This window comes from Limulus polyphemus, unplaced genomic scaffold (genome assembly GCF_000517525.1).
Source record: "Limulus polyphemus unplaced genomic scaffold, Limulus_polyphemus-2.1.2 Scaffold4100, whole genome shotgun sequence".
Classification (NCBI taxonomy): Eukaryota; Metazoa; Arthropoda; class Merostomata; order Xiphosura; family Limulidae; genus Limulus; species Limulus polyphemus.
Window position 1 is genome coordinate 1 of NW_013669710.1, and position 14,105 is coordinate 14,105.

At 36.6% G+C, this 14,105-nt stretch overlaps 1 protein-coding gene across 5 annotated transcripts in view; it reads left to right on the forward strand.

Moving 5' to 3' along the window:
• Window positions 1–596: 596 nt before the first annotated feature.
• The window catches only part of LOC106470586 (leucine-rich repeat-containing protein 56-like), a 36,470-nt gene continuing 22,961 nt past the window's right edge, over window positions 597–14,105 (forward strand). For 2 of the 5 annotated variants that reach the window (XM_022399199.1, XM_022399203.1), the window contains exons 1-2: window positions 8,423–8,594; window positions 9,569–9,714. In XM_022399199.1, coding sequence (XP_022254907.1) covers window positions 9,604–9,714 — 111 coding nt within the window. In that variant the 5' untranslated portion in view covers window positions 8,423–8,594; window positions 9,569–9,603. Of the gene's footprint in view, window positions 650–8,422; window positions 8,595–9,568; window positions 9,715–14,105 lie in introns of those variants that run through there. The other 3 variants (XM_022399201.1, XM_022399202.1, XM_022399200.1) reach the window with 2 other exon arrangements.

The following is a 14,105-nucleotide window of genomic DNA, read 5'->3' on the forward strand; positions in this document are numbered from 1 at the left end:
AAACTTTAGCGACACAAGTTCTTTACTTAATAAAACTGGTTTATTCTTTCCGAATATAACTTTACCGATACACTCAACTTCAACAATCGCGCTAAACGAACGCTATAACAACGAACGTGCTCAATAATACTTCTGACTGCAGATCAATTACTCACTGTCTACACACACCTTACATTACTGTCACGTTGTCACCCTCTTTTATATACCAGCCTACCCTATATCTAGTAAATGCTACAGCATTCGCCAAAGTACAGGATAGTTCTAGAAAGTAGAGGGCGTGAGAATAGTCACGTGTTCTCGATGACGCAACAGTTCTATGCATTTCAATCTAATGTGCCACGGATTTTCTACTCTTCTGAAATTATTTATGAAGATATCAAAGGACATGCAATTAGCAAAAAATAAAAATACATTGAATTAACTGAGATATAAAGGAAGGGTATGTGTATGAGGGGAAAAAACTGCCAGTCAAAATCATTTCAAAATTGTTTAATGTCGTGTGCAAGTTGAATGAAAAAATATATCCGTATTTATATATCATAGCTATTTTACGTATATATTTGTTAGGGAGCGCAACACCTATTGATTATGGTAACTAGGCAACAGTCATCGCGTTTATGAAAAGATAGGCTTACCAGCTATCGTTAACGTAAGTTTGGAAAAGTAACATTGTTAGTAAACCTAAATATTTGTACGAAATAATTAGGGGTTTAAGCTTGAATCTTAAGATTTAGTTTCATAAAAAATATTAGGCGAATATGCAATGTAATAATTTAACGTGTTCGGATTGTTGTATTGCTGTGACGTGTTAAGCAATGTCGACGTTAACAACTTAATATTAAACTTCAAATTCAACATGGGCACTGCATCAGTGTCGTTGAAAGTGTTATATTATTCGTGAATGCGACATAAGCATAAGTGTAAACTTTCAAAATTTTCACTTCCTGACTCTTATGCTATAATGACAAAACGGACAATTTGATATTATTCCGTAACCTACTGTATTTAAGAGCAAATGTAAAATAAATGAATTAAAAATATATTAATATTTTAAATTCCCCAGAAGAAAATAGAATAGCATAGCAGGGCTGTATTCAGGCGAATAACCTATGCAGTCAGCTTAGCAACATGAATCTATGCAACATTTATTGAAAGTGAAATAAGTGCTTAGAACTGCATATGTAAAAGCACAAAGTTGAATTTAAGATAAATTTTATTATTGTGATCTGCAGTGAGACCCCACTCAGAGTAATTAGTGTGCGCTGTTTTTCCCATTTTAACAGAAAATTATTACCAAGCTGGAAATTTTTAATGGCTGGCTATTAGCATAATACCTGTTGTAAAAACTTTGACAATGAAAAATACTTCGGAAATGCTACTCGCCTCTCAGCACCACCATGAGTGATTACCTTGTAAGAACTGTTGTAAAATATCCTGTGCATGCAACAACCATTGAAAAAAGCCTTTGCCCATAGATATGTCAATGTGTATTGTGCCAGCTTATGATGTACTTATCAGTGGACTACAGATGTCCACCAATATAAGGGCAACACACCCACCATGGGCTGTAATCCCCATGAGTACTACTACCTGAACACAGACTCATTCTTTCTTTGGCACTGCTTGTCTTAAGACACTTTTTTCATTTAGATTTACTTTTTTTTGTGCTTATTGTTTTAACCTTTCATTACCTTGGCACTGCTTGTCTTAAGACATTTTTTTTCATTTAGATTTACTTTTTTTTTGTGCTTATTGTTTTAACCTTTCATTACCATTCTCATCATATAGTCTTTCTTCCTTAATTTTTTTGATTATATGAAAGAACGATACTAAATTTTAAAGGCATCATTTAGAAATTTCATTTTAACTACCTTCTATTTTCTTTTAATTGACTTTGTACTCATGGGCATCTGCAGAAATTTTTCCAGGACCTTTGTCTTGCTTTTTTTTTTTGAGTGGTACTTCTTATACATTGGCATCTTGAGCTGATAAGGCTCTTAAGCAATCATCTCTGCACACTTTCATTTCTTGCCCTTGGTTTTATCATTGTATAGTCTTATGGGGTTGTCCTTTCTACTGTTTCTTGTTCTCTTATTACTATCCATGGCTGCCAGATATGAATGTCAGTAACAGGAGTGATCCAGTCCTCAGGGGCTTTTCTTAAGAGTTTTTCCTGTACTTCAACTTTCCACCTCTTCCTGTTTCAAATGCCATGGGACAATTCCTCCACCCCATTTTGGGGTTTTACTTCTATCTTTTGATCATTCCCATGTAGCTGGGAAATTTTTCTTTTAATTTATGTTCTTAAGACCTATTATTTCACTACTCTATAGACATTTGACCTCTACTTGTTCCTTCCACCATACTTCCTTTGTTGTAGCCTCATTTTTGCTTTGAGAGTCATCTTGTTTGGGTTGGCTGATTCAGCTCTCCATTTCAGTCTCAACCCAACCATCCTGTATTTCCTTCACTTAGGGGTCTCTCTCACTTTGTATGCAGGGCAGGCTTGACCTACTCCTTTGTCTTTGTGACATGATGCTTTTGACACTGGGGCTTTCATGTCTTTTTCATTTCCTAAATGAGTCCTTGGCAATTTTTCTTCTTGTGAATCTTTCGTTTCTCTTGAATGTGCCCATATATGTCCCCTTCAGTGATTTCTGTAAATGCAGGTATTTCAAGAGATACCCCATCTTGTTTTCAACCTATTGTGGTCATGGTGACTCCTTAATCCTACAGGATCCTGGACATCCCTCTTCCCCCTTCTTACTCAGATTTGTTTAGAGCCCTTGAGACTCAGAATTCAGTCTGTGGGCTCCTTCCACTTACATATGTGGGTTTCCATATCCATGGTGAGGGTAGTGCAAGTGGCACTTAGTGTTGACTTTGTGCTAACACTAATCCTATGACCACACCTTTTCACTGTCTCTGTTCCAGTGAGGTGTAATTCTGGATGCCCTGTCACTTTTTGAAATCACCAGGGGTGAGGTTTCTCTGCCTCTCCATCCTTAAGCAGGTGGTTACTATATGCTTGCCATCATCTTTAGACTCATCTGTTTGATTTTCTTATGATCCATTCTGGCTTATCTGTTGTTTTTGTCCTTACCTTGATAGTGAAGTACCCACTTCTGGTACTTCTGTTTCCTGGCTGTAAACTTTCCCTCTTGGATCCACAACCACCATGTCTCAAAAGCTTGGGCTTTAGTAGTGTATGGACTTTCTTCCTTAGGCCTGGGTTCTTTCCATAGCGTTTTCAGTGGATTTGTTTCCACTATGGCCATCCAACATCACTGTCTTTACATCTCCTCTCCACTCTATGTTTCCACTCATTTGGTAACCAATCCTGTACATTGCAGCCCTGACTGAAGAAGCTCTGTGACTGGTTTGGTTCAACCTCTTTATATACCTTGGACATATTTCTTACCATTTTTATTGCCATCACTCACTTTTATTTTGGCCTCCTCCCACACAATTTACCACAGGGACAGGTTATCTTCTTCCTAGACTCCCTACAAATATGGGTGGTTTGGGAGGATAATTAGATGTTTTATGCATCCTTTCTCCCTGTATGCTCATTCTGACCCAGATCATTTAATTTGTTCTGTGCAATCTATTCTCTGTTATTTCATAGGTTTTCTTGTCTCTAGTCATCAGTGCCCCTTGTACTCAGTCTTGAAGGTGGAATGTGAAAAACCCTGACATATTTGTGTCCCATTACTTAGACCACAGAGAGGTTTCACCTACCTAGCTTTCCTCTCCCTCTAGTTACCATTTTCCATTATTTACAGTGGCTGTGGTAATGATTTGTTTATTTTTCTCTTTTCGTTTTCAGGACTTGCAAATATCTTATTCAACATGTAGAAATATCCATGTTATGGAGACAATGGAACTCCACAAGTGGTCAGTCTTGCCTCACATGGAATATTTTCCCAAAATCCACATTGAGCGAAGGAAATACAGAAAGTGTTATGCCCATCCACCCCTGCATAGATGCAGTTTGTGTGTGCATCTATATATATATATATCAGGTCATTCTGCTCCTGACAAAAAGGACTGACAACACCAGGTGTGTTCCTGCCTTCTTACCTGGCTTGTGCCTGCTGTCTTTAGTTGCAATAATCCATTTCACTGTCTATCAGCATGGGTCTTAATTTCAACTAATTTTGATTGATAACATTGATCCATGCACCTCTCTGGTGTTCTCTCTTATGTGACTTTCTCACCACCATTTCTGATAGCAGAGTACATGAGAATCCTTGCTTCCTCAGTCCCAAGCTGCTAGGGAAGTTGATATAGAGAGTTCCTCATTGGGCAGTGCAATCCCTCGTTTGGGAAGTAGGGCTTAGATGTTACCTGGTAGTGTAACATAGGATGCCCCTCTATGTCATGAATCAAGTCATTCCCACAAGTTAGCCCAGCCAGATAGGTCTTGGGTTCACATTAGGAAGGTCTGGGATGATACTCCTTGTACCTGGTTTTTATGTTGAATATCTCATGTAAATATTTTCCTAATATGAAATGACCTGACTTACAGCCTTAGCCATACTACACACTCATGCTCAGCTGTAGCTTGTGTAATAATGGATATTTGAGAAATCTGCCATACTACCCACCTTAGCAACATGTTAGCTCCCATTAAAAATATTTTTTCTGACAATATATTTTGCTCCAACACCACCACTGAGATGAATGCAGTCTCTAATTGAGTGTTGCCTCTTTAGGCTACCCACCTGCTTCAAGGATGTCACCATCCATGGGCTTTCCCTTGCTGATGCTGTTTTCAAAAAGGAACTCATCTTTGTAATGTTTCTGCATCAGCCCTTCCACCATCTGTAATGTTGGATTCTATCTCTCGGTGATGCAGAGGGGTGAGTACTGAAGTTAACATTTTCCTTCCCTGAAAATGTATTTTAGATGGATACTCACATTTCTGCATCACTTTCCACCCTTCCTACCCACTTCTGGTGCATTAAGTTTGTCTCGTCAAGAATGAACCTGTGTTGACATGCTAGTGTTCATGGGAATTATTGCTCATGAAGGATGTCACCTTCCTATTAATGGAAAACTAGTCTAATGATGATTACATCACAGGCTGGCATAATACACATTGACACGTGTAGGGATGGAAGCTTTGTTTAAGGCTGTAGCATGTGAAGAAAATTACATGGCAGTGTGCTCAAGTTGACAGGTCATGGTGATGCAGAGAGGTGAGTATCTATCTAAAATACATTTTCAGGTAGGGAATAAGTTAACTTAAGATATTGGACTTTTATTTTCTCTAGAATGTAGCAGAACTGGAGGTAACTTCATTTATATATTTGGAATTATTAGGATCATGGATAAACTCCATATGAGAGATCTGCTTGAAAGGTTGAAAAGGATTTGAAGGTTAATAAATATAATCTTTGAAAGCATAGATTCATGTATGTTCTTCAGTAGAATTGCAGTAGTATTATAAACCTGGAAAGTAGTTGTGCACATATATTTTTGAAGAAAGAAAATTGCTAACTTTTTGACCAAATGATCTCTATTGGAACATATGATCATAAGTATAAGATAACATTTGTGAAGAACAAATTAAGCATTATTTATTATTCAATATGGGAGCATCTTTGGCAAATAATCATTCATACATATCACACATTATCATTCTCATAAATAAATCACGTGTCCACTTAACTATCCACCTTATGGCAATAAAGTTAGAAAAAATTACCTTTATTTCCCAGATAATAACTTTTTGTTTCTGCCATTGTTTCACCACATCAGAACTAACAGTACAAGAACTGCTTTGTTTTATACTAAGTAAAGGTGGTTTTTCTAACTTCATTGTCAAAATGTCCCAATACCTCCAGTGTGTGCTACAAATTCTGAAAAACAACAAATACTTACCTTATGAAAAACTTTATTTTCCTGTGCCTAAGTCATTAGTACAAACTGTGATGTGATAACTTAATAGTCAGCCACATGGTGATGACTGGCATTGAACATAATCCTTTACAATATGTTTATTGTAAATTTATTCTTTACAGAGGTATATGTAAAATATTGTAAACATATAACATCTGTATATGTTAAGCTACAATTTATAAATACTTGACTGAGGAGATATAAAGAATGGGAGTATGGCAGTTGTCTGTGTAACACTGTACTTTACAGGTGCTTGTAAGTGTTTTAATATTAATAAGAAATCTGTATTAATTTTACAGTTTTGAATCATAAGACACTGTTCTTGCCTCTTAGCCCATATATGTCATTTTTTTTCAGATTATGTGAATTGTCAACGTCATGTATAATGTTTAAATAAATAGTTCCTGGGAACACACAGTCTTTTTATTGTGTTGAGCTAGTTGAGGCTAATGTTGATGTGCTAATATCACATGCACATGTGAATCTTCACACACTTCTTCAGTCAGAAGAATGCCTATTTATCACCATCTTCTGCTTTGTTTTTCTTTACCACTACCATCAATTTGACTCCCTTTTCCGTGGTGCCTAAGCCCTTATCAGAGTTTTTTCTGAAAATGAGAGGTTGATAAGCTGGACCACCTTCAACCTGAAAAGAAAAATAACATCTTTGTGAAATCATATTTATAATTGCTTATTAAACTCCGAAAATAGCGATTTTTGAGTTTTATTGTTAAGTTTCCAATATTTGCATACAAAATATGTCAAATGTATAGAACTATGATTTCTCAAACCTTGCTTTTATTCCTGTTCTAATGAAATTAGAAATCCTTTTATAAATCTTTCAGTTGTAAGGAATAGCTCTAATGTTGAATGACTTTTGAAAATTATCTAGTAAAGCCCAAATTCAAATTCAAGAAAGTTTCTTTGTCATTATACTGATCACTCACAGCCATACAGAAGCTTAAATAAGATCTTCATTTGCAGTTCATTCATCAAAGAGCTATCTCCTTGGCTAAGATCAGATCAGTATTTATGTTTTCTCTGTATACTGAGGTGGCAAAGTTCTGTTGATTTACTCAAGTTTTTATCTGGTTGGTAGGGGATCATTAATAAACTCTTAGGTGTAATTATATTTTCCTATCTATTTCAATACACCAATATTCTTCTTTCCAAAAAATAAATGCCAGCTTCTAAATTTATCTGTCTTTTATTACACTTTTTTTCAAATAAAAACAAACATTTAATTCTGTGAACTGTTCCTCCATTCCAGAAAGAGGAGTTTGCTTTAAAAATAACACACCATTCTTCTAGTTCTGCTTACTCTGTGGATGAAGATGTTGCTCCAAATTAGGTTGTGATGTGGCCTTAGAATTCATTTATATATCCAAAATGTTCTCCTGTACCAGTTTTCCACTTCCATGTAGAGCATTGCAGGTCTTATTCTTTAAACTTTTATGTCCTTTGTCTCCCTTGACCCATAACTTGATTCATGGTGTGGTATTTTAATATATCATGTGTTCCTATCTTGTAATCTTATATCATTTATTCTTCTTACATGCAGGTTTCACGTAACTCATTTTCGGAAATATCATTAAGTTCATTTCGTGTTAAGCTACCTTTTTCTTTTGTTATTCTTGGAATGTTTAATACCTGTTCCACCTGGGGAAACCATTGCTTAATATGACATCTTGTGTAAGAATGCTGACAGTAGTGTTTTTTTGAACAGTTGTTCAAGTGATGTTTAAAGGTTACGTCCCAACCTATATTGTAATGAGAATTACCAGTCACTTGGGTAGCACTAAGTCACTCTGGATAAATGTGAGGATTCTTACATGCTCAATAATGTTAAGGTTAGACAGTTTGGAACTTCATTTTCATTTAGTCAGTTTGGCCTGGCACATTGTTTAGTCAGTACAGTCTGGTACATGGATTCAGGTTAAACAGTTTGATATAAAGATCCAGTAAAGGTTATCGTCCTGTATAAGGACCAGCATGCACACACACACTCAGTGTTTATTTTTAGCATTCTAATAAAGGTTATTCATTGTGCCTTACACATTGTGTCCAATCTTGTTTTTTATTTTATATTAACACAGTTAGTAAGAGATTTAATATTACTCTCTAATCAACATCTTGAACAAATATCCTGTTATCTAGTGGACCTATCTGATATACATAGGTTTAATGTTAATTCAGTGATTAAAATTCCATTAAAACTGAATGCCAACACATCATACATTGTTTTAAAGAGAATGGGTACCCATCTAGTTTTGTCATCAATGGATTAGAGAACATAAAAGTTCAGACTGACAGCACAGTCAAGGAAAATTTTACCAACACTATTTATTTTATGTGTAAACCTAAGTGACAATATCAAATGTGTAACTGTAAAGTTGAGTGTTAATGTCTGTGGGAAATCTTACAGAACAATGAGATCTATCTTTTTCAGAAACTAAAAAAAAGAACATCTGATGACAAACAGAAAAACTTTACTTATGAAATATAATTTTCCTGTAAACAAATCTGCATTAGAAAAAATAAAAGATACTTTTGGGCAAGAATAAAAGAACATAAAGACTCCACAAGGCTGATGAAAACACAGAATTCTGCCCTACAGGTCATGCCATTTTCAGAGGAGATGAAACAGATGGAAACAATTACAGACTCATCAACTCGGATAAATTCTGGTAAGCAAGAAAAAGGAATCTTTCCATATCAACAAAATAAAACCATCACAGGCTTGGAAATTACAACTTTGTGTCTCCATTGGTAACTTTTTTAACTCCCTCCACCAACCATTGTGTAAGGATCACAAACCAATTATGTCGCATCCCTTGCAATCCTGCAAGTTAGTATATAAACTCCTGCTAAATCAGTGCTAGCTGACCTTGAGATGGGAGTCTTTCAAAACATCCTTTGTTTTCTGAGGGTATTAGCATACAAATGGAATAGCCTCTTGTCATCAGTAAAAGATGGTTTTATTTTTTTTGACAAGGTGGTGAACCTTTGAAATGGATTGCCTTCATATGTGATAGATGCAGTAGTATTGGGAAACTTCAAGAGTAGTCTTGACAAATACTTAAAAATTCAGGGCCAATATATGGAGATGGATATTTGATGAAATAACTGAAACAGCCACAATGGGCCCTTTGTTGTCTCTCAGTTATGTTGCCAATGATTCCACTGTTGACACATGTAGTGAGATTCCTTTGCAGTATTATTCACATATAATTGAAATAAAGTGTGATTAATCCTGTCTTAAATTATTCAAAGTCATAGAAATCTCCACTGGTGCTTCTGAATATTCTTCTATTTAACTGCTAACCAACTTTCTCTTTAGCATCAATAGAATGTCAGAATTTATTTTTTCTTTCTAAATCATTTTAGATAATTAAGGAATTGTTTCTTCTCCTGTAATGATAAAAAAACACAATGACCAAAGGTTACCATTTGAATTTCCTGAAGGCCAAACATTACAGTTCACAAAAGTGTACGTTGAAAAGTTGTTCAAATACTGTTTTCGTTTGTTTAAGTTATTAGACATTCTTAGCTATTCTTTGCCTCAACAATAGCTTTTTTTTTAAATATGCAACTGAAAAAACAACTAAAGCTCACATATGTGTTTGACAGTTTAAAACTGACAGTAATTATAACCTTACAGGTTGAAGATGTTTCCACATGAAGTAAAACTGAGCAATGGATGGATTTCAAAAGCTGAAAGGTGAAGTGATACATCCAGAAGTATCTTATGATGACTTACTGTCTTATTTAAATGACAGTCAAGATAGCTCAACACAACAAAAACTGGTAAGATTGTTCTGGTTATTTTGAAACTCTGAATATGGCTTTAAATTAAAAGATAAAAATATATAAAAGTTTGTCTAGGCAAATAGTCAAAAGGAAAACAATAAATAATAAACTTACATGTCTTTTTAGTTTATTTTCTGCGATGTTTTGAGCAGATGCCCTTCTTTACACAGCAAAGACTGTGTTGCAATTGAATCAGGCTCAAAAATAGTCGTTAAAATGACATTAGTGTTACAAAATACAATGAAATGTGTTAAATCTCTACACAATATACATACATAAAAACTACATTTAAAATTTACACCTTACAACAAATCTTTTAACTTCCCTCTCTTTTACACACAAGTTTGTATGTGTGAAAGAGTGATGGCAGTGTTGTCATATGGAATTAAAAAACACCCTATATAGATATATTTGTAGAATTCCCTAAAAAAGTGGTGAGGACCTTGTCTTTCTTACTCACCATGAGTGTAAAAAGGCAGCAGGCACTCTAGATTAAAACTACATACATAATATACCCTTGTACTACCTTTGTGATTTCTTGGGATTGATCTCATCATCTCTTTGTAGGAAGCTTTTTGCTCACAATGATTAGATAGGTCCTACCTGGGCTTCCAGTAATTGATACCCTAGTTCTTATCATGGAGGTTCCCTTATTGATTCCTGGTGCTGTTCTACAAATCAATTGGCTCATCTGGATGACTGTTGTCACAGTCTTTTGGTTTGTAGTCATCCTGGAACCTGCCCTGCCTCTGTTTTCTTGGGAGTGTCCCCCAATAGGACAGTGGCAAGAATAAAGACTTACAACACTAAAATCCAGGATTTGATTCCTCTTGGTGGACATAATGCAACTTTGGTCTAAAATAAACAATCTTCTCAAGAGTTGGATGCCTTTCAGGATACCTTCTAGTGCTGGGAAGCTTTGATTCAGATTTGGGACACAGTGGCCCCAACAGAAGTGCAAGAACATCTGATGCAATTTTCTAGTGATAGTGTTGAATCAGTTGATAGAACAGGTCACCAGGCCTCATCGTTCCTCAAGCTTCATCTCTTCCTTCTGCAGTGTCAGAAGTGGCATGACAAAGGCTACTTGGCAGCTTGGAGGCCAGAATCCTTGAGTGTCATAGCTGACATTGCCATTCTGAAGTTCCAGGTTGCAAGGATGATGCTTTTCTCAGCTCTTGAATCTTCTGCCATTGAAGATAGTAATGCAGCCCTTGGAAACTGCAGGGCTAATGTAATGATGGCAGTGCATCTTCATTGGTAGGCTCAGACATCATGTTAGTTAGGTCAGACTTGGATATTCCACTTTGTTTTGTCCTTGCTCAGGAAGAAATCCTGTGCTCAGCAGCTTCATAACTGAGGGAACTAGAAGGGCCCATCTCAGTAACCAAACATGATAGTCTTTTCAGGAGTTAGCAATACAGGAAATCCAATGGCTGTTCAATGAAAGAGAGAGACTGACCGTGGCTAAAAGTGAGTTTTCTTTTTGGTCAAAGGTTCAGGCAAGTACATTGGTTTAGGGGGATCATAATACTCAGCTACGTTTGTGAGCTAGGTGCTATTCAAATGACACATCTACTGTGTTAATGTGTACTCATGCCCATCACCATGCACAGGACATGTGCCAAAAAAAACTTGAGGACTTTTCAATCCTCTAGTTTCCCTAGGTTTTTATATAACCAACTAGCCTGTAGCCATGCTTCCCTCTGTTACCCTTCCTGAAAAACAGGAACACACACGCAGCAGCCTGGTGCTTTGCTTACCATCTAGTTACATTGACAGAGCCCAGTTCCAGTAGAATGGAATGTGCTCAAGACTACTTGAACCCTACACAGACAAGCTGACTTGGGTTAGGTGCCACTATTCTCACCTTTACAATTAGTCTTTGCCAACATTCTGAATGTCTGTCATTATGATTTTTTTCCATTTACAAATAATGTAAAAGTTACAGTATGAATTACAAGGTTTCATTATGTAGGTGGTACCTTCTTCCTACCCCTATAACACTTACAGCCAGCATTTTCATATTTCAAGACTGTATTTTCTAATAAAACAACATTAAAAAATATTCATAAAAGTATTTACATATTTAAAAATTTCAATCCACGTGACTGAAAATATTCCTGTCACAACCAAATAAAATACTTGGTATACACCACTATAAGTTGCTTTACACCAAAGAATGTAACCTCTTGAATACGTCACAGGTTACCTCTTATGTACATTTCACTGCCTTTTGGATGAGAGCACAAGAGATCTATTTAATGGTCTATATGCCACCAAGTGATCATAAACATCAGTTTACTGGTTTCCCCAGTTTCCTAAGTCAGGATCATTATTCGATCTTGAAAGATTGTTAAGTCAGGGCACTACTATGATTTGGGTTCCTCTACTGCCTCCTTGTTGGGGGCCTTCCTACCCAATTCCCTGGATGTTTTTCCTAGATGTCGGTAGGAGTGGCACCAGCCTACATGGGAACCTACTTGTTACACCAGTTCAGATTTGATGCTCTGCTATCTGTTTGATCAATATAGATTCAGTACATTGTTCATGGAAGAGGGTCCACTATCTCCACGTAATTTTGAACACAGAGTGGTCCCATCCTGGATCCTTGGTTGATTGGTTGAGCACAGTTTTTCCACATCCTCCTATAATTCTGGGGGCAAATGGGAATGTTCCTTTTCCACACAGTTGGGGAGTGAGTATGAATGTTTATAATTCCAGAATGGATGAATTCTGTTTCCTTTAACTGAATAAAGCATATACGTTCCCATCATTTCAAGCCTGGGGTGTTGCCTTTCGGGCTTCTTCAGGTGGAGGAGAAGGTTTGTCCTCTTTAGTGTTGCTTACTTTCTCTTTTTGATTCTAGTGGCTCAGAATGCATCACTTTATGGCTACAGGTTGGGTTCCTCTTATAAGTATATATAATGTTACGGTCTAATTGCACTAGCCACCAACATAGGATATAGAGACCAAAACCCCTTAATTACAACTCCTGAGTAGTGGAACCTCGGCTATGTGGTTGGGGCTGGCCTATAGTGATGATCTCTCATGTATAATTCCACCCACGATACAGGAATTATGTTCAGGTTGAAGAGATTACCTCTTCTGATTGTAGTGTGGTTCCCCCACTAGGGTGCCAATCTTCTACTGACACACCCATGATCTATGTAGACACTTTTTGTATGGATAATGCCTTCACCAGTCCCTCCACCTTCTCAGTGTGGGATTTTAGCTATAAGTGGGAGTGGAGGTAAGTATGTTTTGGAAGTTAACATTTTCCTAATTTGAAAATGTATTTCCAATAATACTTACCTAATAATACAATAATACTGTTATGACAGTAGAAGTCACGTGACGTTGGTAACACATAATGAGTATCTAGAAGGTTTGCGAAAAACGCTAGTGTGTTACGACAGTGGAAGTCAAGTGATGCTGATAGCACGTGATGAGTGTCTAGAAGATTCTCGAAGAGGCTATGCGGGCGGTATTATCATATATAAGTGCGCTAGACAAAGGGGAGAGAGAGAGTGGGGAACCAAGGACAGCAATTACGGTCGGTGGGAACCGAGGATAGCAGATACAGAGATCGAAACTATAGTTGCTGACAGGCGGAGATAGAGACGGACAATTAAGTCAAGCACAGTAGTAAAGTGAGTGAATTGTTGTGAATTATAGCATGTGTTTAAGTTAAAGTAACTGTGGAAATTAAGTGTATTGCAAAGTTGTATTGAGGAAGAATAAACTAGTTTTATTTAAGAAAGGACTTGTATCGCAGGAAAATTAACAAACGAACATACAGAGACGTAACAATACTAACAGCCAGTGTTAGAGACTGGGATGAAGTCAGTCTCGAAAAAGTAATAACATTATCTGAATGAGGTGCTTATATACAGTACCAGGATAAAGGACGCATTGACGTAGGTGGAGAGTGCCCTCAGACAAATATTGCCAAGGGCAAATGTAGGTGAAGAGTGGCATGAGACAAATATTGCCAAAGGCAATTAAGTGGGGTATAAAAGACTGGAGCAAGCGAGAAAAAATTCATACCAATGCTTAGATGGACAAAGGAAGAAACCCTGTCAGTCAAGTAATGGCTATAAGTGTGAAAGGAAGTAAGTATTATTGGAAATACATTTTCAATTTAGGAAAATGTTAACTTTCAAATCCCATGAAAGTTAATAAGACATATAAAAATTTGAAACATAAAAATGTGGGAGAAAGTTAGGTCAAAGCATGTGCATTTTGAAGCGTTAGTTCATTATCTCTGGATACCTAGTCATATCTGCTTTAAAAATTATTTGTAATTATGTAAAATCATTTGCTGACCTAGAATAGTTGAGCCACGACAACAATGGGGAACTTGTTCTCCAGCGGTGGCCACTAGA